Below are 23,425 nucleotides of genomic sequence, written 5' to 3'. Positions count from 1 at the left end.
CACAAGTGCAAAAGTATGCATGCTAGGATATGTGAAAGTTCCAAGATAAAAAAGGGTAAATCTTGCCTACAATAGGAGAAACAAACCAACCACGAAGTAGCATGAATTAGCTGGTGTTGTGGGAAAAGGTGAGCATTCTTAATGTTTTTCTTTGATGAGTTTTGTTCAACCCAACACACACTTTATTGACTGTAGTACTGCATTACTAGTTATCCTTGATACATTCTGGTTTCCTAAACTATGGATGGCCAATTCCTCCTGGAACCTCCTGCTTCTTTGTACTACTTGCATAGCTTTACTCTGAAGGTCTACTCCCAGACCAAGGATGACCAATTTCTTTGTTCTCTTAATAACGGTGAAGCAGACTTTTTACTTTTCTGGGCTGTTGGTCTGGGCCTTGGTTTCATAGCATCCTTCCCCCCACCCACCCCCCATGCAACGTGCCTTTTACTTTTTTCAAAAAAAAAATTGTGTATTTGGTAAGATAAATATAACATCATATTTACCATCTTAACCATTTTTAAGTGTACAGTTCAGTGGTATTAAATACATTCATGATGTACAGCTACCATTGTTGTCCATCTCCGTAACTATTTTTATCTTATAAAAACTGAAACTATTCCCATTAAGCAATAACTACTTATCCCCCTTCCTCCAAGCCCCTGGCAAACACCATTCTATTTTCTGTCTCTGTGATTTTGACTGTATACTCTTAAGTACATCATATGAGTGGAATCATGTAGTATTTGTCATTTTGTGACTGGATTATTTCACTTAGCATAACATCCTCCAGGTTCATTCATGTTGTAGTATGTGTCAGAATTTCCTTCCTTTTTAAGGCTGAATAATATCCCACTGTATGGTTAATACCGTGTTTTATTTATCCATTCACCTGTTGATGGATACTTGGGTTGCTTCTGTCTTTTAGCTTTTGTGAATAATGATGCTATGAACATGTGTTTACAAGTATCTCTTAAGACCCTGCTTTCAATTCTTTTGGGTATAAACCCAGAAGTGGAATTGCTGAATCATATGGTAATTTTGTTTGAATTTTTTGAGGAATGCCATACTGTTTTCCACAGCCCCTGTACCATTTTACACTCCTGCCAACAGTGCGCAAGGGTGCCAGTTTCTCCACATCTTTGCCAACATTTTTTTTCTGGTTTTTTTTTTTTGGTAAGCTATCCTAATGGATGTGAGGTGGTATCTCATTGTAGTTTTGATTTGCCTTTCTCTAATGATTAGTGATGTTGACCTTTTTTTCATTTGCTTATTGTCCGTTTGTATATCTTCTTTGGAGGAATGTCTATTCAAGTCCTTTGCCCATTTTGAATTGGGTTGGTTTTTTTGTTTTTTTGTTTTTGTTTTTGTTTTTAAGAAGTTCTCTATATCTTGGCTGTTAATCCCTTATCAGATATATGATTTGCAGATATTTTCTTCCATTCTGTGGGTTGCCTTTTTACTCCATTACTACTGTCTTTTGATGCACAAAATTTAAAAATTTTCATGAAGTCAACTTTGTCTATTTTTTTGTTGTTGTTGCCTGTGCCTCTGGTGTCATATCTAAGAAATCAGTGCTAAATCCAATGTCCTGAAGCTTTGCCCTATGTTTTCTTCTAAGAGTTTTCAGTCTTACATTAGGTCTTTGATCCATTTTGAGTTAATTTTTATATATGGTGTGAGGAAAGGGTTCAGTTTCATTCTTTTGCATGTGGATATTCAGTTTTCTGAGCACCATTTGTTGAACAGACTGTCCTTTTCCCACTGAATGTCTTGGAGCTCTTGTCAAAAATCATTTGACCGTATATGTGAGGGTTTATTTCTGGGCTCTCTATTCTATTCCATTGTTCTATATGCCAGTACCACACTGTTTTGATTATTGTAGCTTTGTAGCAGGCTTTAAATATTTATTTATTTATTTATTTATTTTTGGCTGTGTTGGGTCTTCATTGCTGCGTGTGGGCTTTCTCTAGTTGCAGCGAGTGGGGGCTACTCCTTGTTGTGGTGTGCGGGCTTCTCAGCGCAGTGGCTTCTTTTGTTGTGGAGCACAGGCTCTAGGCGCGCGGGTTTCAGTAGTTGTGGCTTGTGGGCTCTAGAGTGCAGACTCGGTAGTTGCGGCACACAGGCTTAGTTGCTCCGCGGCACGTGGGATCTTCCTGGACCAAGACTCGAACCTGTGTCCCCTGCATTGGCAGGTGGATTCCCAACCACTGTGCCACCAGGAAAGCCTTGTCTTTGGTTTTAACAGATGAGTTTTGCTGATAGTGATGAGTAGATATGCTTAGTCTTATTGTTGACCTTTTTTTCTGTTTTATCTTGAATACTTCTTTGCTTTCTTCATTTTCTGACCCTTTGTTATATGGTTTATGTTTCTTTGATTCATCTCTATCCTTGCATAACTTGGAAAAGTGTACGAATGTACCCAGATGGCTGGATAGCAATAATTATCCAGGAAAGGAAATTGGGAAATTCCATTCATAGTAGCCACAAAATCAAAAATACTCAAGAAACAGTTTATCAAGAAAGGCATAGGACTTAGATGAAGAAAATCTAAAATAAGATCGGATCAAAATAGAAAGGCATACTATGTTCTTAGGTGGACAAATTATCATAGAAATATCTATTTTCTGAACATTAAAATATATATTTAATGAAGTTCAAATTAGAACATGCTACCTTGGGAGAGGTAGCATGTAATTGCATGAAATAATCTTAAGGTTAGGGACTTGCCTTACCAGCCATCAGAATATTTATAAAGCCACTGTAATCAAGTCACTATTGGCATAAGAATGGACAAGTGGACCAAAACAGAGAATCAGAAATAGATCCTGGTAATGCAAAAAGAGTAAATTATTCTGTTGTTTAGGTCTTCTGTTTCCTTACATATTTTTGTCCACTTGATCTGTCTTGTACTGGGAATGGTATATTAAAGTCTCCCATTATTTGTGTGTTTCTGTCTATGTTTCCTTGCACCCCCTGTAGTTTTTGCGTTATAAAAGCTGTTGCTATGCTGTTTATTTGATTGGTTTTAAAATGTCAATGCCAGTCTAATTCTTTTACCTTTTTAAGTTATTTGATCTTTTTGCCTGGAGGTCTTGAGGGTTTTATCTAAATCCTTGAATTTACAAGGCCAATGTCTTAGAGTTGGTTGTTCTTGCTTAATTTCCCAGGTACCTTGTGAACCCTTATTGTATTGATTCAAAAAATTTTTTTTTCTATTTCTGGCAAGTTTTCTTGGCTGGTAGCTTTAAAATCAGCTCTTTGTTGCTTTTTTGTTCTACTTTTTCAGGTAATCCAGTAGTACAAATACTTGCCCTTCTTTGCTTGTCTTCTCTTTCCACTACTTTCACTGATGTGTGTGTGTGTGTGTGATTTTAATTCTCATAGTTGTTTCCCTGCTCCAGCCTTTAATTGCCCTTTGCTAACTTTTTATTTGAGTCTACCCTTCCTTGGACAGTTTATAATTCATTCTTCATTTCTGAGAATTTTGTCTTTTTCTTCCATTTCTTTCTTGAGTTCAGTCAACTCTTTTCCTTTTTTTTCCCTTTCTTCCTTCCCTGTCCCTTCCCTTTTCAGAAACTTTAAAAACTTTATTTAATTATTTATGTGGTCTTTTTCTGCTTTTAGTTTTTGAATTTCTGATTCAAGGTTTTTTTTAATATCCTCAAATGTTTGTGTGTTTAATTTTGCTTGGATTGTTAACTTTTTTCGGGGGGGCATTTGCGGGCCTCTCACTGCTGTGGCCTCTCCCGTTGCAGAGCACAGGCTCCGGACGTGCAGGCTCAACGGCCATGGCTCATGGGCCCAGCCGCTCCGCGGCATGTGGGATCCTCCTGGACCGGGGCACGAACCCGTGTCCCCTGCATCGGCAGGCGGACTCCCAGCCACTGCGCCACCAGGGAAGCCCGGATTGTTAACTTTTATTTACTTATGCTTTCTTGTTATCAGGAAGATTTCCATCAGTTGATGTATGTGAACTTTACTGATTTTCTGCAGTAGTTCCCTGTGGACTTTTTTCTTGTTCATTTTTATGGTATTGGGTTTTTTTAATAATATTCCTCATTTAATGGCACCCTCTTCTCTCTATATAGCAAAGTCCAAGTACTTCAAAGGATTTTTTTTTCGTGCTTTGTTTCTTTTGCTTGAGAGAAGCTTTGTTATATCTCCAATTTTATGGTTCTCTTTTGTCTTGCAGAACCCTAAACATTCCCCCCCTCCTTTTTTTTCTTTTACCCTTTACCACCCAGTTGCCAAAGAATGCTTCTCTCTTCTTTTTTATCTTTTTTTTTTTTTTTTTTTTTTTTTTGCGGTACGCGGGCCTCTCACTGTTGCGGCCTCTCCCATTGTGGGGCACAGGCTCTGGACGCACAGGCTCAGCGGCCATGGCTCACGGGCCCAGCCGCTCCGCGGCATGTGGGATCTTCCCGGACCGGGGCACGAACCCGCGTCCCCTGCATCGGCAGGCGGACTCTCAACCACTGAGCCACCAGGGAAGCCCCCTTTTTTATCTTTTTTCTCCTCTCTGCATTTCAAGGAATGCTCATATAAATCATACCTGTCTTTTTAAATTGTACCTGCTTCTTTAAATCATGCCTGACTCTTTAAATTAAATGTACTTTGAAATCTCTTCCTTGTAGTCTGTGCTCTGATCTGCCTGGACATTTTTGTTCAGTATTTTAAGATTTAGTGTGGATTTAATCTTTCTGGCAGTCATTCCAAATCACCTTTAGGCTCCTTCACTATCCTTCCTCTTCTCTCTTTTCTACAGATTTTCTTAGTCTGCTTCTGCTTGCACAAAACCTTGTGGCTCTTGGAGCTGAGAGTGTGTGCACTGGGATTGATGATATTGCTTTTTTTACAGTTAATTTGCAGTTTTGTCATTCTATATCTTCAAATTATTCTGTGGGTGTGGTTTTATGTAGAATTTATTTTTCCTTATTGTTTGGGAAAAAATTTGGGGAGATAATTATGCAGCTGCCATTGTCCTCAGCTGTCTTGGAAGTCTTGGATGACTTAATAAATGGTGGTGGCATAATTAGCCATCCACCTGGAAACAATAAAATTGGAATCTAATTTTACACCATGCAGAACTTAATTAAAAGTTCAGATGAATATAAAATTCATTTAAAGACTCGTGTAAAATAATCAAAAATACTTCAAGAAAATCTAGGTGAATACCTGTATAATCTAGAGTTCATGTGTAAGGGCATGGGGATGTTGGGGTGCTCTTTTAACCAAGAATGGAAAGCAGGAGCCATAAAGAAAGGATGTGTATGTATGCAAAAGATAGATTTAGAAGAAATATTTGCAGTGCTGAGGACAATGATAAAATACAAAAACTTTACAAATTGACAAGAAAAATAACCCAGTAGAAAAATATGTGACTAGAAGGACATGAATAAGCATTTCCCAGAAGAGTGTGTCCAAATGACCAATATCCATGTGCTGTTCAGGTGTTAGTAATCAGGGAGATTCAAATTAGAATAACAACATATTCCTTTATAGCAATCAAACTAGCAGAAATAAAAAGAGCAGAATTACCTCTGGCTTGCAGGGATGGAGGTAAATAAGGTACTTTTATATCCTCTGCACAATGTTTAGTAAATACTTAGCCGAATGAAGTGGGAGGAGGCTTATGGTTTTATTTTCCCTCTCCCAAGTACATACTTTCCAAGTATCTATTGAAGTTAAATTAAGCATAGTAATCATAAGCTTGAAAAGGGAAGAAATACCATTAGATTTTATATTTAGAATTTAACAGGGCATGTTTGGAAGTAGGAAACTCCTTTTAATTAGCCTGCAGTCTCTATCACTGGAGCTATTTTTTTAAGAGCTACCTATATCATGAAAATAAAATGCCCTTCATTATGTGAGGATCTTTCTCTACCACCAACTGTTATGACTACCATTCTGGGAACTTGCTTGAAAAGCAGGAGTTAGTCCCAACTCCCCAGCAATATTTTATGGTGAAAATTTTCAAACATACAGCAAAGTTGAAAGATTTAAAAATGAACAGGCATATATACTTCACCACTGAGATTCTGCCATTAATATTTTATTATACTTGTTTTATCACATATCTGTCCATATGTATGTGTGTATGTATATGCATATATATATCTTTATACACACACACATCAGTGCATCTTATTATTTGATTTATTTCAATGTAAATTACACATATCAGTATACTTCCCCCTAAATATACTTCAATATATGTATCAACTGGAATTCAGTATTTATTTAGGTAAAATTTACATGCAGTGACATGTAAAAATCTTAAATGTATATTCACTGAGTTTTGACAAATGTATAAGGCTTGGTAATCCAGCATTACCATCACCTCAGGAAGTTCCCTCATGCCCTTCCCAGTCTATTCATGCCCTCACCTTCTAGGGGCAACTACTATTTGGCGTTAAGTCTTTCTGTGGAGATATGTTTTCTTCTGGGCGAATCTGTAGGAGAGGAATTGTTGAGTCATTGAGTAGGTATATATTTAGTTTTATAAGAAGCTACCAGATGTCTTTCTAAGGTGGCTGTTCAATTTTACATTTCTACAAATGGTTTGTTAGAGTTCTGGTTGTGCTGCATCCTTGCTTAACATTTGGTATTGTCAGCCTTACTAATTGTAATCCTGGGTGTGTATTAGTATCTCTTTGTGTTTTTAATTGGCATTTTTCTGATGAATAATGATGTTGAGCACTTTTCTTGTGCTTATTGGCCAGTCACATATCTTTGATGACGTTTTGTTCACAACTTTTCTGACCATTTAAAAAATTAGGTTGTCTTATTATTGAGTTGTAGGAGTTCTTAATGTATCTTGGATGATAGTCCTTTGCACGATATATGTCTTGTGAATATTTTATCCCAGCAAACTTAGTTTTTAAGTACTTTTTGTCAGCAAATACTTACTGAGCATTTACTGTGTGCCCAAATACAGCAGTAAACAAAATATACAAAAACATTCCTGCCCTTTTGGAGTCACTGCAGCTCCTCAATACAGTCAGGGAGATCAGTAAGAAAGCTTCTTCAGTGATCCAAGAGATGATGGCTTAGACCAGGGTTTCAGCAATGGAGGGGTATGAGAACTGTTTGGATTCTGGCTATATTTTGAGAGTAGAGTTGACTAATTGAATTTGGAGTGTAAGAGAGGGAGGAGTCAATGATGACTCTCAAGGTTTTTAGCCAAAGGAAATAGAAGGATACAGTTGCGATTTATTGAAGTGAGGAGTTCTGCAGGAGGAACAGGTTTGGGTGGGTGTGGTGGAAATGTTGGATTAGGAATTCAATTTTGAGTATAAGTTTGAGATGCCTATGAGGTGTCTATATATAGAGAGGTCAAGTGGACAATTACATATATGAGTTTGGAATTCAGAGGAGAAGCCTGGAGATACAAATTTGGGGTCCATCATCATGTAGAACCCACTGTTAATACTGACAGTGGGACCAGAACCTGAAGAGAAAAGTGACATAAATCACTAATTTTTAAAATAAACTTTTTATTTTGGGATAATTTTAGACTTATATAAAAGTTGCAGAGATAGTACAGAGTTCCCGTATGCCCTGCACCCGTTGCTCCCTAATATTAATGTCTTAAATAACCATGGTACATTTATTGAAGCTGAAATACTAACATTGATATGTTACTGTTAACTGAAGTCCAGACTTTGTGTTTCACCAGTTTGAAATCACTAATTATAATATATGATGGAAGTTCAGAAACTTGACTCCTTTTTCTTCTCCCTTTATAGAACTAATGGCTGAAGAGTAAATCAAAATGGCAACTATGGTTCCACCAGTGAAACTGAAATGGCTTGAACACCTCAACAGCTCCTGGATTACAGAGGACAGTGAATCTATTGCTACCAGAGAGGGGGTTTCTGTTCTATATTCTAAACTGGTCAGCAATAAGGAAGTAGTACCTTTGCCCCAACAAGTTTTGTGCCTCAAAGGACCACAGTTGCCAGACTTTGAACGTGAGTCTCTTTCAAGTGATGAACAGGACCACTATTTGGATGCCCTTCTTAGCAGTCAGCTAGCACTAGCGAAGATGGTATGTTCAGATTCCCCATTTGCTGGGGCACTTCGAAAACGATTGCTTGTACTCCAGCGTGTCTTCTATGCACTTTCTAATAAATACCATGATAAAGGCAAAGTGAAACAGCAGCAGCATTCTCCGGAGAGCAGCTCTGGTTCGGCAGATGTCCATTCTGTTAGTGAACGTCCCCGGTCAAGCACTGATGCACTTATAGAAATGGGTGTTCGAACTGGTCTAAGTTTATTATTTGCACTTCTGAGACAAAGTTGGATGATGCCTGTGTCAGGACCTGGTCTCAGTCTTTGCAATGACGTTATTCATACTGCAATTGAAGTTGTGAGCTCTTTGCCACCATTATCTTTAGCAAATGAAAGCAAGATTCCACCAATGGGCTTGGATTGCTTATCACAAGTAACAACATTTCTTAAAGGAGTAACTATTCCCAATTCTGGAGCAGACACTTTAGGTCGTAGATTAGCTTCTGAGTTGCTGCTTGGTTTAGCTGCTCAGCGAGGTTCTTTGCGGTATCTCCTTGAATGGATAGAAATGGCCTTAGGGGCTTCAGCAGTTGTAAATTCCATGGAGAAAAGCAAGCTACTATCAAGCCAGGAAGGGATGATCAGCTTTGACTGCTTTATGACTATATTAATGCAGATGAGACGTTCTTTGGTACGTATGATAAATCTCAACTTTAAGATTCTTATCTAACAATTTTGGGAAATGTCAACCAGCTTTTAATGAATTGATGGTAATAGCGAATGATTTGAGAATTCTACTGGTGATTGTTAGGTTAGTTAAATATTTTATATACTTTGAGTAAAGAAACTTTTATATGTGTTGATGTGAATATGTAATTCAAGGATAGGCTAGTTGTATAGTGTTAAGACCACCGGATCAGGAGTTAGGATTGTAGGTTTAAGTTTTATGGCTTCCTGTGTGAACTTGGGAAAGTCATCTTACTTCTCTGTGTTTTAGTAAACTCATATGTAAAATGAGGGGCCTTGGCTAGTAAGTGTGGAGATCTTTTGAAAAAAATCTCTAATTTTGTCCTTCTCAATTTTTATTAAACATTTACTATGTACTAAGTATTATTCTAGGCCCTAAGGATACAGTAGAGAAAAACAGAGTTTCTTGGAGCTAACAGCCTAGTAGGGGAATCAGACAATAAATATAAATTTTAGGTAGTGTTAAGTTCTAAGAATTAAAATAAGGGAGGGAAAGGGAATACAAAATGATGGGTTCAAGCAGAGACTGGGGAGGGGAAAGGTGTGGTATTTTAGTTAATGTGGTCAGGGGAGTCTCTGAATTGGGACATTTGAGCAGAGACCTGAATGGAGGGGAGTAATGAACTGATATACTAGATCTGTAATGAATGTCTTGTTCATGAAGGAACGTAATTGCTTGACTATCATAAAGGAACTAACTTTAGATACCGTATTAAAGAATAAACAGTAAAATATAGTGCAGTATGATCAATTTCAAGAATTTCTGAGATTGAAATTTAATGCTTTTGTGAAAACTAAGAATAAAAGTTTGAAATAACAGATGAACCGGTTTGCAGGGCAGAAATTAGAGACACAGATGTAGAGAACAAACGTATGGACACCAAGGGGGGTGGTGGTGGTGCAATGAACTGGGAGATTGGGATTGACATATGTATAAAATGGATAACTTATAAGAACCTACTGTTTAAAAAAATAAAATTAAATTTAAAAAAAGAATACAAATTTGGAATATAAAGATTGAAACATAAATTGATTTAATTTCAGTTGAGTTACATTGATCAGCATTTTTGGTATCCTTTATTACCAAATATCAATTAACAAATTTATTAAGTTTAAATAATTAAAAATGCCACTTGTAAATTATGTATGTATGTTTCACAACCCCCCCCCCAAAAAAAGTGGAAAGCTGTTGGATTGACAGGAATGTTTCATAAAAAAACAATTATGTTGAATTTATTTTCAAACCAGGGCATTTAAATTTTCACCTGGCTTACATTTTGTACTTGTGAACTGAATGGTAAATATTGGGTCATTTTATTACAAATAATTTTATCGTAAGCAAGTACTTGGAGATTTTAGATCATGAGATCTATGAAAATTTGAATTCCTTAATGTTAAATAAAATTTAAACTAGAAAAGCATGTGGTGCTTTGTTCAGAATCTGCAGTGTTGACAAGGGCCCTATGATCTTTACCTGAAGTAGAAATCTAGAGCCAGAGATGCAATGATCTAAGTAAGAAAGGTTTGAAGTAACAGCTATGAAAGGCAATTAGGCCTCTTGTGGTTTCTTATTCAATATTTAAACTTATTCACTTGCATATCTGTTTTTCTCATTTTATTTTCCAATTCTTAATACTTTCTGGTAACATCCTCTAAATTTATACCATTTTCAAATATGCGATGCCATTTGGTGACCTAAAATAAGGTATCTATTCATGGTCACATGTTAATATTTCTGTGAGGAGTTACTTAATTCTTCATTTTACAGTCTGTTTATTTTGCATTGCCTTTGTTACAAAGAAAAGATGTTAATTATTGTGCAGTCTACTTATATGATCGAATGCTTGCCCATGGTATGTTTCCTCTTTAACCAAAATGGTAAATACCCTGAGTCAGAAGCCTCTTCCTCACCTTACCCTCAAAGGCCTTATCCTGCAATATTGCTCCTTAGTGGGAAGAGGGTGCCCCAAGAAACTAAATTGCTTTTCTCATTATCTGTTTAGCCCATTGTCTTTTAGCATGTTGGAAATTGGTTTGTATGCATATTTGGCTGTAAGTTTAAATTGGCTCTATAACCTTAAGAAATCTTTACAGTAAATATATTTACTACCTATATAATGTGTTTTAATATTCACTTAATTAACCTATAGTAAACCATCCCATTCATTTTTTGGATTCTACTTACTGCTTCCCAGTACCTGGAATAAGGGAGGAAGAGCTCTAACTTTGGTTGAGTGCCTTCTACCTACCAGGTGCTTTTTATAAGCAGTGTCTTATTCAATTATCATGTTAATCTGTAAGGTAGATATTATTTATCCTTATCTTAAGGATGAAGAAAACTGTGGCAATTATCCTAAATTTACACATCTATTTGGCAAAAGAACTGAAAGTATTATGTATACTCCTGTTTAAGCACTGATGGGCCAGGCACTGTGCTAATTCTTACAACCCATAGTCTGTCTGCAAAGCCCACATTTTTTCTGACAGCTATATGCAGCTTTTACCCTGTTTATGTTAAATTGACTTATTTTTTTTCCCATGAAGGCCTACCTTAAAGTAGATATAAAATATAATAAACTTATTTTATTGCTGGATTTCCAATTTTCTCTCCACTTGGCCTCTTTCATTTCTGGACAAAATGTCAAATACACCTAGGCAGAAGGGGCCTCTGCCTCCCTCCTTACCCTCCTAGGCTGTACCCTACGTTGTAACTTTCTCTTGGCATGAGGGTACCCCGGATAGCTTTCCTCAGAATTCTGGATATATTCTGGGGAAGAATCCCGTCCTGACCTTATCTTCCCTGTCTTAAGATTCTCTACTCATGAACAGCTGGGACAAAACGTATCCCCAAGCTAGAAGTTAGAGGGAGAGACGCATAACCATCAATTGAGTACCCGGTAGAAGGCCCAACAAAAATGAGTTCAATCCTTAAATTGTATTTACATGTGTGATTCTTAACCTCCTCTACCCATGCACATAGTAATTCTGTTTGAGTGCAAGCATGCAAGATACTCATTAACTTATATTTAAATAAAGAGTAGGGAAATAATGTCACTGTACATCCCTGAGTTTTGAAAAAATAAACACCAATAAAAACACCTTTGGCCTTTGATGCCACTAGGTGTTTACTGTGTGCCAGATACTGTTAGGCTATGGGTTAAAATGATGACTAAGCTTTGTAGCGTCCATGCCATTAGCCAGCTCACAGTGTAAGGAGAGAGATGCACAGACATGTCATATTAATGATGCTGGGCTGTAGTAGAGGTCTGCACAGGGAGGTGGTGATGAGATACAGGAGGAGGGCTAGAAGGGAAGGGGCAGAAAATGAAGGATGCCTGAGCTTAGTTGAAAAGTAAGAAGAGTTTGCTTGCAGACATGAGGTGTGTGAGTGAGGGGGCTGAAGAAGTTTTCAGGTGAGAGGATTAGTATTCTCAAAGTGACTGAGGTGTGAGAGAGCAGGCTCCTGGGTGTTGGGGCTGGAATGGGATGAGCTGAGGCTGCCAAGCTGGGCAGGGCCAGGTGTCCCATGCTATGGGGTTTTGAGCTTGATTCTGTAGGCAGTGGGGGTCACTGAAGCAGTTTTAAGCAGAGTAAAATCAGATAGCAAGAATGTAAGGAAATGTACTCCATCAAGTCTTAATGTTCTTGTCTGATTTTCTTAAAAAGACAGGTGTGAAAAAAATGAAAAGGTATTACATTATTTTCGATGGTAGGTAAATAAGAGAAAGGTAATTCAATGAAGACCTGTGAAACCACACATTTATGTTATTTTAATTTCCCATTTATCTTTGGACCTTTGAACTTCCTGTGGTATGTTAGCAGTGTATGAAGTTACACATTTCCAAAATGTAATTTCTTTAAAAATGCCTAGGTATAGCCCTCTTTTTCTATTGTGCAGTATGTTTACAAAACACATTAAGAATTCTATACAGAATGGGTTTTTAAGATATCTTTAATCCTAATTTACTGGGGCTGGATTAGTCTCACCCTTAACTATTGACTTTTTGGGGAGAACAGAAGTCATTGACAGTCACTGCAGACAGTGTTTGAAGGATTTTTTTAAAAATTGGTTTGGTATTTTTAAATTTAGCAGGAGTTTATTAAAGGCTCCCTGTGTTTTCTCTACTTTCTCCATGTACATCATACAAAATAATAATTACTGATGCCAGTTTTGAGTTCTTACTATGTATTAAGAACTATGCTAAGCATGTTTTATGCATAATTTCAGTTATTCTTCCCAACAGCCCTAAATAATAGAGGAATTATTCCTGTCTAAGGATAAGCAAACTTACCCTTAAGTCACATTGCCAGTAAGTGATGGAACATGGATTTAAACTCAGGTCTCTCACTGCAAACCTTATGCTATTTTCAGCATTTTCCTTCATACTGTAGAAAGGCATAAAAAAGGAATTATTACCGGCCTGGTGCCAGCTCCTAGAAAGGTATGGCAAGCTGCTGTTGTTTCTTATCTGCTTTTGGTTTGGTGATCAGTAGAGGTGGCCTTTAAATAACGGAGCCACAGATTACAATTGTGTTTTTCCCAGAAGTGCTACGCAGCTAATTATGGAATTTGGAGAGGCTGTGCCTCAAAGTATTTGCTGGTATAGCCACACCTTGTGTGTCTAGGAACTAGATAATTTTGAACACTCAGCTTCTGATATGACTCCAAGACCTGCAAGTGGCTCTCGAAAGCCTTACTACTTGAAGTGTGAGCCTCAGACAGCAGCATTGGCATCACCTGGGAACTTGTTAGAAATACAGAACCTCAGGTCCCCACCTATATTTACTGAATTGGAATCTGCATTTTAACAAAAGTTCCAGATAACTTATGTCCACATTAAAATTCGAGAAGCACCACCTAAGCAATAAAAAAGAAAAATTGATTTGGTAGCAGTAGCTTAGCACCTGATGACCCAGCAATAAAAAAGAAAAATTGATTTGGTAGCAGTAGCTTAGCACCTGATGACCCAGCAATAAATTAAATAGCCAACATATTCATTTCGTTCATTACTTAGGAATCACGTTAATTAAAATAGTCTGAATTGATTTAATCATATAATTTTAGAGTTGGATGGGATCTTACAGAGCATCTAGGCCAACCTCTGTTCAACAGTAGAGGCTATACTTTTCTGTGGTATGTTTGCCTGGTGATCATCTAGAATCTAAATATTTTTACAATATAATAGTCTGTGAAATAAAGCCACAGATGAAAATTTTACAATTAGAGGATGGATAAATCAGAGAAAGAACTTGACATTTGTGATGTAAAGATTTAAGGATATGGGAATTTGAGGGAACAGTGGAGGTCAAGTTCACTCTCTGATTTATCAGTTTTCAATGAAAGAATGATTTCTGGTCATAGCCATTGGGCCCTATTGTGGAGAGTAGGCAGTTAGTCACAGAGAGGAGCTATGATTCCTCAGTTGTGCTAGGAAGAAGATATTTTGTTGCTAATATAGTCAGGTAGCTACATGAACTCACTTGTGGGACCTTTGTTGTGCTGAAACTAAGAAGGGAGGAACAGACTTACTGCTGCTCTGGTCAGGATCATCACTTAAGCTGGCTGCATTCTACTGTATTCTTGGAGTAAGTGGACAAGGCAGCCCCAGGGGAGTAGAATATTTGTTGGGACCCCATTTATTGGATATTGGCCACCCAAAGAGTGTGTAGTTGGCAAAATTCTGCCTCCTTGAGTGTTTTTAGGTCAAACCTTGTGACACTTAGAACAAATCACTAATAAGGTAATAAGTGAGGGATGGGTACTTAATTTACTGCTTCACTCTATAGCCATGTCTTTTATAACACTTACACATAAAATTGGTTTCATGACCTAATGTTAGGATTTGATCTTAATGCACATAATTATGTAAACAGTTCCTCAGATGTTTTTGTGGACTGTTTAAACGATTTTAATACATGTCTCTCTCCTTCCCTAACTGTATCCCACAATGTCTTAATTATAGGGTTCATCTGCTGATCGGAGTCAGTGGAGGGAACCACCCAGAACATCCGATGGCTTGTGCTCACTCTATGAGGCAGCTTTATGTCTTTTTGAAGAGGTACGTAATAATCATGGCTTTTATGTGAAAAATTACTTTGTCAAGGGATAAACTGGAAGATTGTGATTGACATATACATACTACTAGATATAAAATAGATAACTAATAAGGACGTACTGTATAGCACAAGGAACTCTACTCAGTACTCTGTAATGGCCTATATGGGAAAAGAATCTCACAATGAGTGGATATATGTATATGTATAACAGATTCACTTTACTGTACACCTGAAAGTAACACAACATTGTAAATCAACTATATTCCAATAAAAATTTAAAAATCAATCAATCAATAAAAATTACTTTGTCTTAAAATGCTATAGCATGTATTTATCCCTTAAAAATAATCCATTCAGGGCTTCCCTGGTGGCGCAGTGGTTGAGAGTCCACCTGCCGATGCAGGGGACGCGGGTTTGTGCCCTGGTCCGGGAAGATGCCACATGCCGCGGAGCGGCTGGGCCCGTGAGCCATGGCCGCTGAGCCTGCGTGTCCGGAGCCTGCGCGTCTGGAGCCTGTGCTCCGCAACGGGAGAGGCTGCAGCAGTGAGAGGCCCGCGTACCGCAAAAAAAAAAAAAAAATCCATTCAGTCTATGGAAAGGATGCAAAAGAAAGTGGCATCTGTGATTGGTTGCCTCTAGAAAGTGGAGCTGGGGTGTCTTGCATCAGGTGTGGGAAGGAGACATAGTTTTCAATGCATACCCTTTTATTCATTTTGGACTTTGTATCATGTGCATTATTTTTTTTTAACATCTTTATTGGAGTATAATTGCTTTACATTGTTGTGTTAGTTTCTGCTGTAAAACAAAGTGAATCAGCTATACATGTACATATATTCCCATATCCCCTCCCTCTTGCGTCTCCCTCCCACCAACCCTCCCTATCCCAACCCTCTAGGTGGTCACAAAGCACCGAGCTGATCTCCCTGTGCTATGTGGCTGCTTCCCACTAGCTATCTATTTTACATTTGGTAGTGTGTATATGTCCATGCCACTCTCTGACTTCGTCCCCACTTACCCTTCCTCCTCCCCCATGTGCATTTTTTAATTTAAAAATTTATTATTAAAACAGATACAGAAAGACATACAAATGTGTGCCTTAATGAATTATTATAAAACAAATGTCCTTTTAATCTGTGCCCAGGAAAGAAATAAAACTTTACTAGCAACCCGAGAAACCCTTTCATGTCCTGGTCATTATCCCTTTCCTCCTTCCGTAAATAACCACTATCCTGACTTCAAGAGTAGTCACTTTGTTGCATTTCTTTATAGTTGTGTGCATCCCTAGACACTATAGTTCAGTCTTCCCTATTAAAACAATCTATATATCTATATATATCTTTTTAGTATATATATATTTTTAATTAAAACATTTTTTTTCTTGGCTGCGTTGGGTCTTTGTTGTGGCGCACAGGCTTTCTCTAGTTGCGACGAGCAGGGGCTACTCTTCGTTGTGGTGCGCGAGCTCTCATTGTAGTGGCTTCTCTTGTTGTGGAGCAGGGGCTCTAGGTGCACGGGCTTCAGTAGTTGTGGCACATGGGCTCAGTAGTTGTGGCTTGCGGGCTCTAGAGCGCAGGCTCAGTAGTTGCGGCACACGGGCTTAGTTGCTCTGTGGCCTGTGGGATCTGCCCGGACCAGGCCTTGAACCCATGTCCCCTGCATTGACTGGCAGATTCTTAACCACTGCGCCACCAGGGAAGTCCTATATATATCTTTTAAATCTCTTAATCTATAGGTTCCCCCTCCATTGTTTTTCTTTTCCTTTAGTGTATTTGCTCAGGAACTTGGACTTTTTAGGCTGTATAATTTCTTACCATCTGGATTTTGCTGATTGATTACTCATAATGCAGTTCCTGTGTATTTTCTGCATACTAACAGGTGAATCTAGAGACTTGATCAGTTTCAGGTTTGATCCCTTTGGTAAGGCTAAACATGGTGTTGTGATCTTCCATCTGGTTGTCTGTCTTTTTGTAGTATTAGCAGCCCTTGATTCTTAATGATCAGATCTATTAATTCATTGGTGCTTGGTTGCAAAATGGTGATATTCTAATTATATCATTCCTCTTTCATTTATTAATTGGATTGTTTTCATAAAGAGATGATTCCCTTATTGACAGTTTGGTTACCCTGCCACAGTTCAGACAGGAAAAGCAGAATAAATGCTTGATTCTCAAAAAAATTTTTAACACCAATTTTTATTTACTCGTTTTCAGTTTAATGAACTAATCTCTGTCATGCTCTAAACTTGACCAATTGGTTTCACTTGAAAAGTATTGTTATGAACTTGTAGATTTAAACCGATTCAAATTTTACTTCGTTGAATTATTATCTGTAGTGAAGCTCATATTGTTTTATCTTTGGCCAACAGTCTTTCAGGGAAGTAGTCTCTTTCAGGGTTGTTCCCAAGTTCTTTTGACATAGGCCTAATAATCTTTGATAGCTTCCTTGCTATCTGACCCGTCAGATTGTTTCTGGACTATACATTTCTTGATCTGGATCTGCAACCAGCTAGCTCTTTCTCCATAAACCCTGTTTTTTTTAAGTGGAAAATACTATTTCAGGACCACAATCAGGGTGCTCATCACTACTAAGTTGGTATAATTTTTCTAGGCTCTTACAGTAGCCAGAGCTAGGAAATGTGTGTGTGTGCACACACGCATGCGTATTTAAAGCTAATATACCTTATGAGTTGATACTGATACTTTCAAAATCAGGACTATAGAATTTCTGCTTTTCTATATTACATTTATATATCCTTTCTTCCAACTAAGAATGCTGATTCTGAAGGATACAGGGATATAGAATTAGAGTATCCGCAATTATTTATTTTAATCACACAGTACACACACACAAAAAAAAACCCAGCAATCCTAAAATAAGACAAACACTACCACTGTATGATTACTAAAAATATTAACTTTTTACATATGCTTTCCTCATTTTTTATAGTTGTATTATATCTACATACTCAGAACATATATACTCTCTGCCTTTTAACCCTCATTTGGTGTGAGTTGTACAAGTAACTACATACTTAATGCTCACTGCCAGTTTCTGTCAGTGGCTCTCTATTCTTTTTGGTTGTCTGAAGCTTATTCTCTAGTAGAATCCTCAATAAATACTCACGAAAAAGATTCTCTTAGTTCTTATATTTTAATTGCTGTGCGCTTTATACTTGAAAGTCAGTTTTGAGAAGATAAAATCTTTGGCTCACATTTTTTTTCCTACTTCTTAAGTATATTGATCCATTTTCTTCTGGCAGTAATTTTACCAGAATACATCTTGATGTTATCTCTTCTGGGTCGATGTTCTCAGAGATGTGAGGATTTCAGTATGTAGTTTCAAATCTTTTTTATTTCAGGGAAGTTTCCCTAAATTATTGTTGTTGTTGTTGTTGTTTTGCGTACGCGGGCCTCTCACTGTTGTGGCCTCTCCCGTTGTGGAGCACAGGCTCTGGACGCGCAGGCTGAGCAGCCATGGCTCACGGGCCCAGCTGCTCCGCGGCATGTGGGATCTTCTCGGACCGGGGCACGAACCCATGTGCCCTGCATCAGCAGGCAGACTCTCAACCACTGTGCCACCAGGGAAGCCCTAAATTATTGTTTTTAGTATCATTTTTACTCTTTTTATTTGGTTCTCATCTAGGACTACTATTGTTTTTATGTTGGATTTTTTTTAACATCTTTATTGGCGTATAATTGCTTTACAATGGTGTGTTAGTTTCTGCTTTATAACAAAGTGAATCAGCTATACGTATACTCATATCCCCATATCTCCTCACTCTTGCATCTCCCTCCCACCCTCCCTATCCCACCTCTCTAGGTGGTCACAAAGCACTGAGCTGATCTCCCTGTGCTATGTGGCTGCTTCCCATTAGCTATCTATTTTACATTTGGTAGTGTATATATGTCCATGCCACTCTCTCACTTCATCCCAGCTTACCCTTCCCCCTCCCCGTATCCTCAAGTCCATTCTCTACGTCTGTGTCTTTATTCCTGTCCTCGCCCTAGGTTCTTCAGAACCATTTTTTTTTTTTAGATTCCATATATGTAAGCATATGGGATTTGTTTTTCTCTTTCTGTAGTTACTTCACTCTGTATGACAGACTCTCTAGGTCCATCCACCCCACTACAGATAACTCAATTTCATTTCTTTTTATGGCTGAGTAATATTCCATTGTATATATGTGCCACACCTTCTTTATCCATTCATCTGTTGATGGACACTTAGGTTGCTTCCATGTCCTGGCTATTGTAAATAGTGCTGCAATGAACATCGTGGTACATGACTCTTTTTGAATTATGGTTTACTCATGGTATATGCCCAGTAGTGGGATTGCTGAGTCGTATGATAGTTCTATTTTTAGTTTTTTAAGGAACCTCCATACTGTTCTCCATAGTGGCTGTATCAATTTACATTCCCACCAACAGTGCAAGAGGGTTCCCTTTTTTCCACACCCTCTCCAGCATTTATTGTTTGTAGACTTTTTCATGATGGCCATTCTGAGTGGTGCGAGGTGATACCTTATTGTAGTTTTGATTTGCATTTCTCTAATGATTAGTGATGTTGAGCATCCTTTCATGTGTTTGTTGGCAGTCTGTATATCTTCGTTGGAGAAATGTCTTTTTAGGTCTTCTGCCCATTTTTGGATTGGGTTGTTTGTTTTTTTGATATTGAGCTTCATGAACTGCTTGTAAATTTTGGAGATTAATCCTTTGTCAGTTGCTTCATTTGCAAATATTTTCTCCCATTCTGAGGTTGTCTTTTGGTCTTGTTTATGGTTTCCTTTGCTGTGCAAAAGCTATTAAGTTTCGTTAGGTCCCATTTGTTTTGCTTTTATTTCCATTTCTCTAGGAGGTGGGTCAAAAAAGATCTTGCTGTGATTTATGTCATAGAGTGTTCTGCCTATGTTTTCCTCTAGGAGTTTTGTAGTGTCTGACCTTACATTTAGGTCCTTAATCCATTTTGAGTTTATTTTTATTTTCTAATTTCATTCTTTTATATGTAGCTGTCCAGTTTTCCCAGCACCACTTACTGAAGAGGCTGTCTTTTCTCCATTGTATATTCTTGCCTCCTTTATCAAAGATAAGGTGACCATATGTGCATGGATTTATCTCTGGGCTTTCTATCCTATTCCATTGATCTATATTTCTGTTTTTGTGCCAGTACCATACTGTCTTGATTACTGTAGCTTTGTAGTATAGTCTGAAGTCCGGGAGCCTGATTCCTCCAGCTCCGTTTTTCTTTCTCAAGATTGCTTTGGCTCTTTGGGGTCTTTTGTGTTTCCATACAAATTGTGCAATTTTTTGTTCTAGTTCTGTGAAAAATGTCATGGGTAATGGACTTGAGGATATGGGGAGGGGGAAATGTAAGCTGTGACAAAGCGAAAGAGAGGCATGGACATGTATACACTACCAAACGTGAGGTAGATAGATAGTGGGAAGCAGCCGCAGAGCATGGGGAGATCAGCTCGGTGCTTTGTGACCGCCTGGAGGGGTGGGATTGGGAGGGTGGGAGGGAGGGAGGTGCATGAGGGAAGGGATGTGGGAACGGATGTATATGTATGACTGATTCACTTTGTTATAAAGCAGAAACTAATAAAAAAAAATTTTTAAAAATGTCATTGGTAGTTTGATAGGCATTGCATTGAATCTGTAGATTGCTTTGGGGTAGTATAGTCATTTTCACAATGTTGATTCTTCCAATCCAAGAACATGGTACATCTCTCCATCTGTTTGTATCATCTTTAATTTCTTTCATCAGTGTCTTATAGGTCTTTTGTCTGCATACAGGTCTTTTGTCTCCTTAGGTAGGTTTATTCCTAGGTATTTTATTCTTTTTGTTGCAGTGGTAAATGGGAGTGTTTCCTTAATTTCACTTTCAGATTTTTCATCATTAGTGTATAGGAATGTAAGAGATTTCTGTGTATTACTTTTGTATCCTGCTACTTTACCAAATTCATTGATTACCTCTAATATTTTTCAGGTAGCATCTTTAGGATTCTCTATGTATAGTATCATGTCATCTGCCAACAGTGACAGCTTTACTTCGTTTCGGATTTGGATTCCTTTTATTTCTTTTTCTTCTCTGATTGCTGTGGCTAAAACTTCCAAAACTGTGTTGAATAATAGTGGTGAGAGTGGGCAACCTTGTCTTGTTCCTGATCTTAGTGGAAATGGTTTCAGTTTTTCACCATTGAGCACGATGTTGGCTGTGGGTTTGTCATATATGGCCTTTATTATGTTGAGGTAAATTCCCTTTATGCCTACTTTTTGGAGGGTTTTTATCATAAATTGGTGTTGAATTTTGTCGAAAGCTTTTTCTGCATCTATTGAGATGATCATATGGTTTTTCTTCAATTTGTTAATATGGTGTATCACTTTGATTGATTTGCATATATTGAAGAATCCTTGCATTCCTGGGATAAACCCCACTTGATCATGGTGTATGATCCTTTATTGTGCTGTTGGATTCTGTTTGCTAGTATTTTTTTGAGGATTTTTGCATCTATGTTCATCAGTGATGTTTCCTGTAGTTTTCTTTCTTTGTGACATCTTTGTCTGGTTTTGGTATCAGGGTGATGGTGGCCCCATAGAATGAGTTTGGGAGTGTTCCTCCCTCTGCTGTATTTTGGAAGAGTTTGGGAAGGATAAGTGTTAGCTCTTCTGTAAATGTTTGATAGAATTCACCTGTGAAGCCATCTGGTCCTGGGCTTTTATTTGTTGGAATATTTTTAATCACAGTCTCAATTTCAGTGCTTGTGATTGGTCTCTTTATATTTTCTCTTTCTTCCTGGTTCAGTCTCGGATGTATGTTGTATTTTTAACAATTAAAAATTAACTTAGTAATTGTCACCTTTTTTTGAATACTTTTTATATCATTTTCATTTCTTTTTTTATTTCTAAACAGCTTTTTCCTTTTTATCTTTTGTTGCTCATAAGGTATTATCTTCTTTTTTTATTTACTCTTGGATTTCTTATAGTTTATCCCTCACTTCTGAAATGATTTTTTCTCTTATTTCTAATTCTTTTTTTGAGTCTGTCACCTCATTTTTGAATGCTTCTGTTTCAGTTTTGTGTTTTTCTTTCTAATCTTGTTTCATTTTCTTAATCCCTTTACCTTGCTTTGAAATAGGTTACAGTTTGATCTGTTTTGTGGGCATTTCCCGTCTGTCATGCTTTTATTGTACAGATGTTATTCTGCCTCTTTTCCTTTTTTCCCCTTATAACAACTTCATATGGAATTTGACGTTCATACTTTTCTGTTGCTTATTTTTATGAAAAATTCATTTTCCTGAATTTTTAGAATGGGATGGCATTCAGGATGGCTTTTCTAAATCCATAGACTCCCTTTCTCTATTGTTTTTGTGTAACGTTAGGAAAAAATAAGGTGGTTTCAAGCGTATTCCCCTCCCCACCTTTTATCTTAACTTTTTCTCTTTCCTTTCTGTTGTCCTCATTCTGCTCAACTTTTATTCCGCTCCCAGTAGTTTCTGCTCAGTATGAGGGCTCTGTCCTGGAAGGGAGTACTGGCTTTTCAGTTTCAAGAATTCACAAGAGCTAGACTGCTCTAGCTTTTTTCAAACTTCTCATCATGGAACCTTTGTACTTACCTGCTATCAGAGAGGGCAGACTCTTCCCAGTTGCAGCTGCTGTTCTTAGATTGGCTCACTGTTCTTTCTGGTGAGTACCTGATTGGTTGTTTTGGGTTTTTCTTATTCTGAGGTCTTTCAGACACCCTTTGGCTTCCTCCTGCACAGATATTATTCCCATGCAGATTCTGTGTTTGGTAGTGGTTTGTCTGCACCTGCTTATATTTTGGAGTTACTGGAGCTATGTTTGCCTAGTTTTATTGTGAATATTAAGCACAGATTTGGAGTTTAGCCTTCTATTTGTTTTGTGTAATGATTCCATGTTTAGAAAACTACATTGCTGATGCTATTGTCATCTTTTCCAGAATTCTATGTGCCCCCCCCCTCAGTTGTTTTTTTTGTTGTTGTTTGTTTTTCTTGTTTGTTTGGTTGGGTTTTTTGGCTGCATTGGGTCTCTGTTGCTGCGCATGGGCTTTCTTTAGTTGTGGCGAGCGTGGGCTACTCTTCGTTGTGGTGCACATGCTTCTCATTACGATGGCTTCTCTTGTTGCTGGAGCACAGGCTATAGGTGTGCGGGCTTCAGTAGTTATGGCATGCGGGCTCTAGAGCGCAGGCTCAGTAGTTGTGGCATGTGGGCTTAGTTGCTCCGCAGCATGTGGGATCTTCCTGGACCAGGGCTTGAACCCATGTCCCCTGCATTGGCAGGCGGATTCTTAACCACTGCGCCATCAGGGAAGCCCCTCCTCCAGTTGTTTTTAAAAAACACATTTCTAAGTCTTGTGAACAGATTTTTTTTACCCCCTCTCCTCCCTCTCCCCTTTGCTTCCCCCTCCCCCTCCCCTTTGCTTCCCCCTCTCCTCTCCTCCCCTCCCCTTCCCCTTCCCTTCCCCTCCTCTTCTCATCTCTTCTCTCTTTTTTGTGGGGGTCAGGGAAGGAGGGCTATGATTTTTTTTAAGCCTTATTATAGAACAGTAGTCCCTTCTTAAATATGGGGAATACATTCCAAGACCCCCAGTG

The 23,425-nt window shown here is 38.0% G+C and overlaps 1 protein-coding gene across 1 annotated transcript in view; it reads left to right on the top strand.

The window, feature by feature from the left end:
• Positions 1–23,425, top strand: part of HERC1 (HECT and RLD domain containing E3 ubiquitin protein ligase family member 1) — a 213,134-nt gene that overhangs the window by 35,933 nt on the left and 153,776 nt on the right. Inside the window, exons 2-3 of the mRNA XM_082617315.1 lie at positions 7,752–8,707; positions 14,727–14,822. Coding sequence (XP_082473441.1) covers positions 7,778–8,707; positions 14,727–14,822 — 1,026 coding nt within the window. The 5' untranslated portion in view covers positions 7,752–7,777. The remainder of the gene's footprint in view (positions 1–7,751; positions 8,708–14,726; positions 14,823–23,425) is intronic.

The sequence above is a fragment of the Mesoplodon mirus genome (genome assembly GCF_964341445.2).
Source record: "Mesoplodon mirus genome assembly, chromosome: 4".
Classification (NCBI taxonomy): Eukaryota; Metazoa; Chordata; class Mammalia; order Artiodactyla; family Ziphiidae; genus Mesoplodon; species Mesoplodon mirus.
This window is presented reverse-complemented; position numbering and strand designations above follow the sequence as displayed.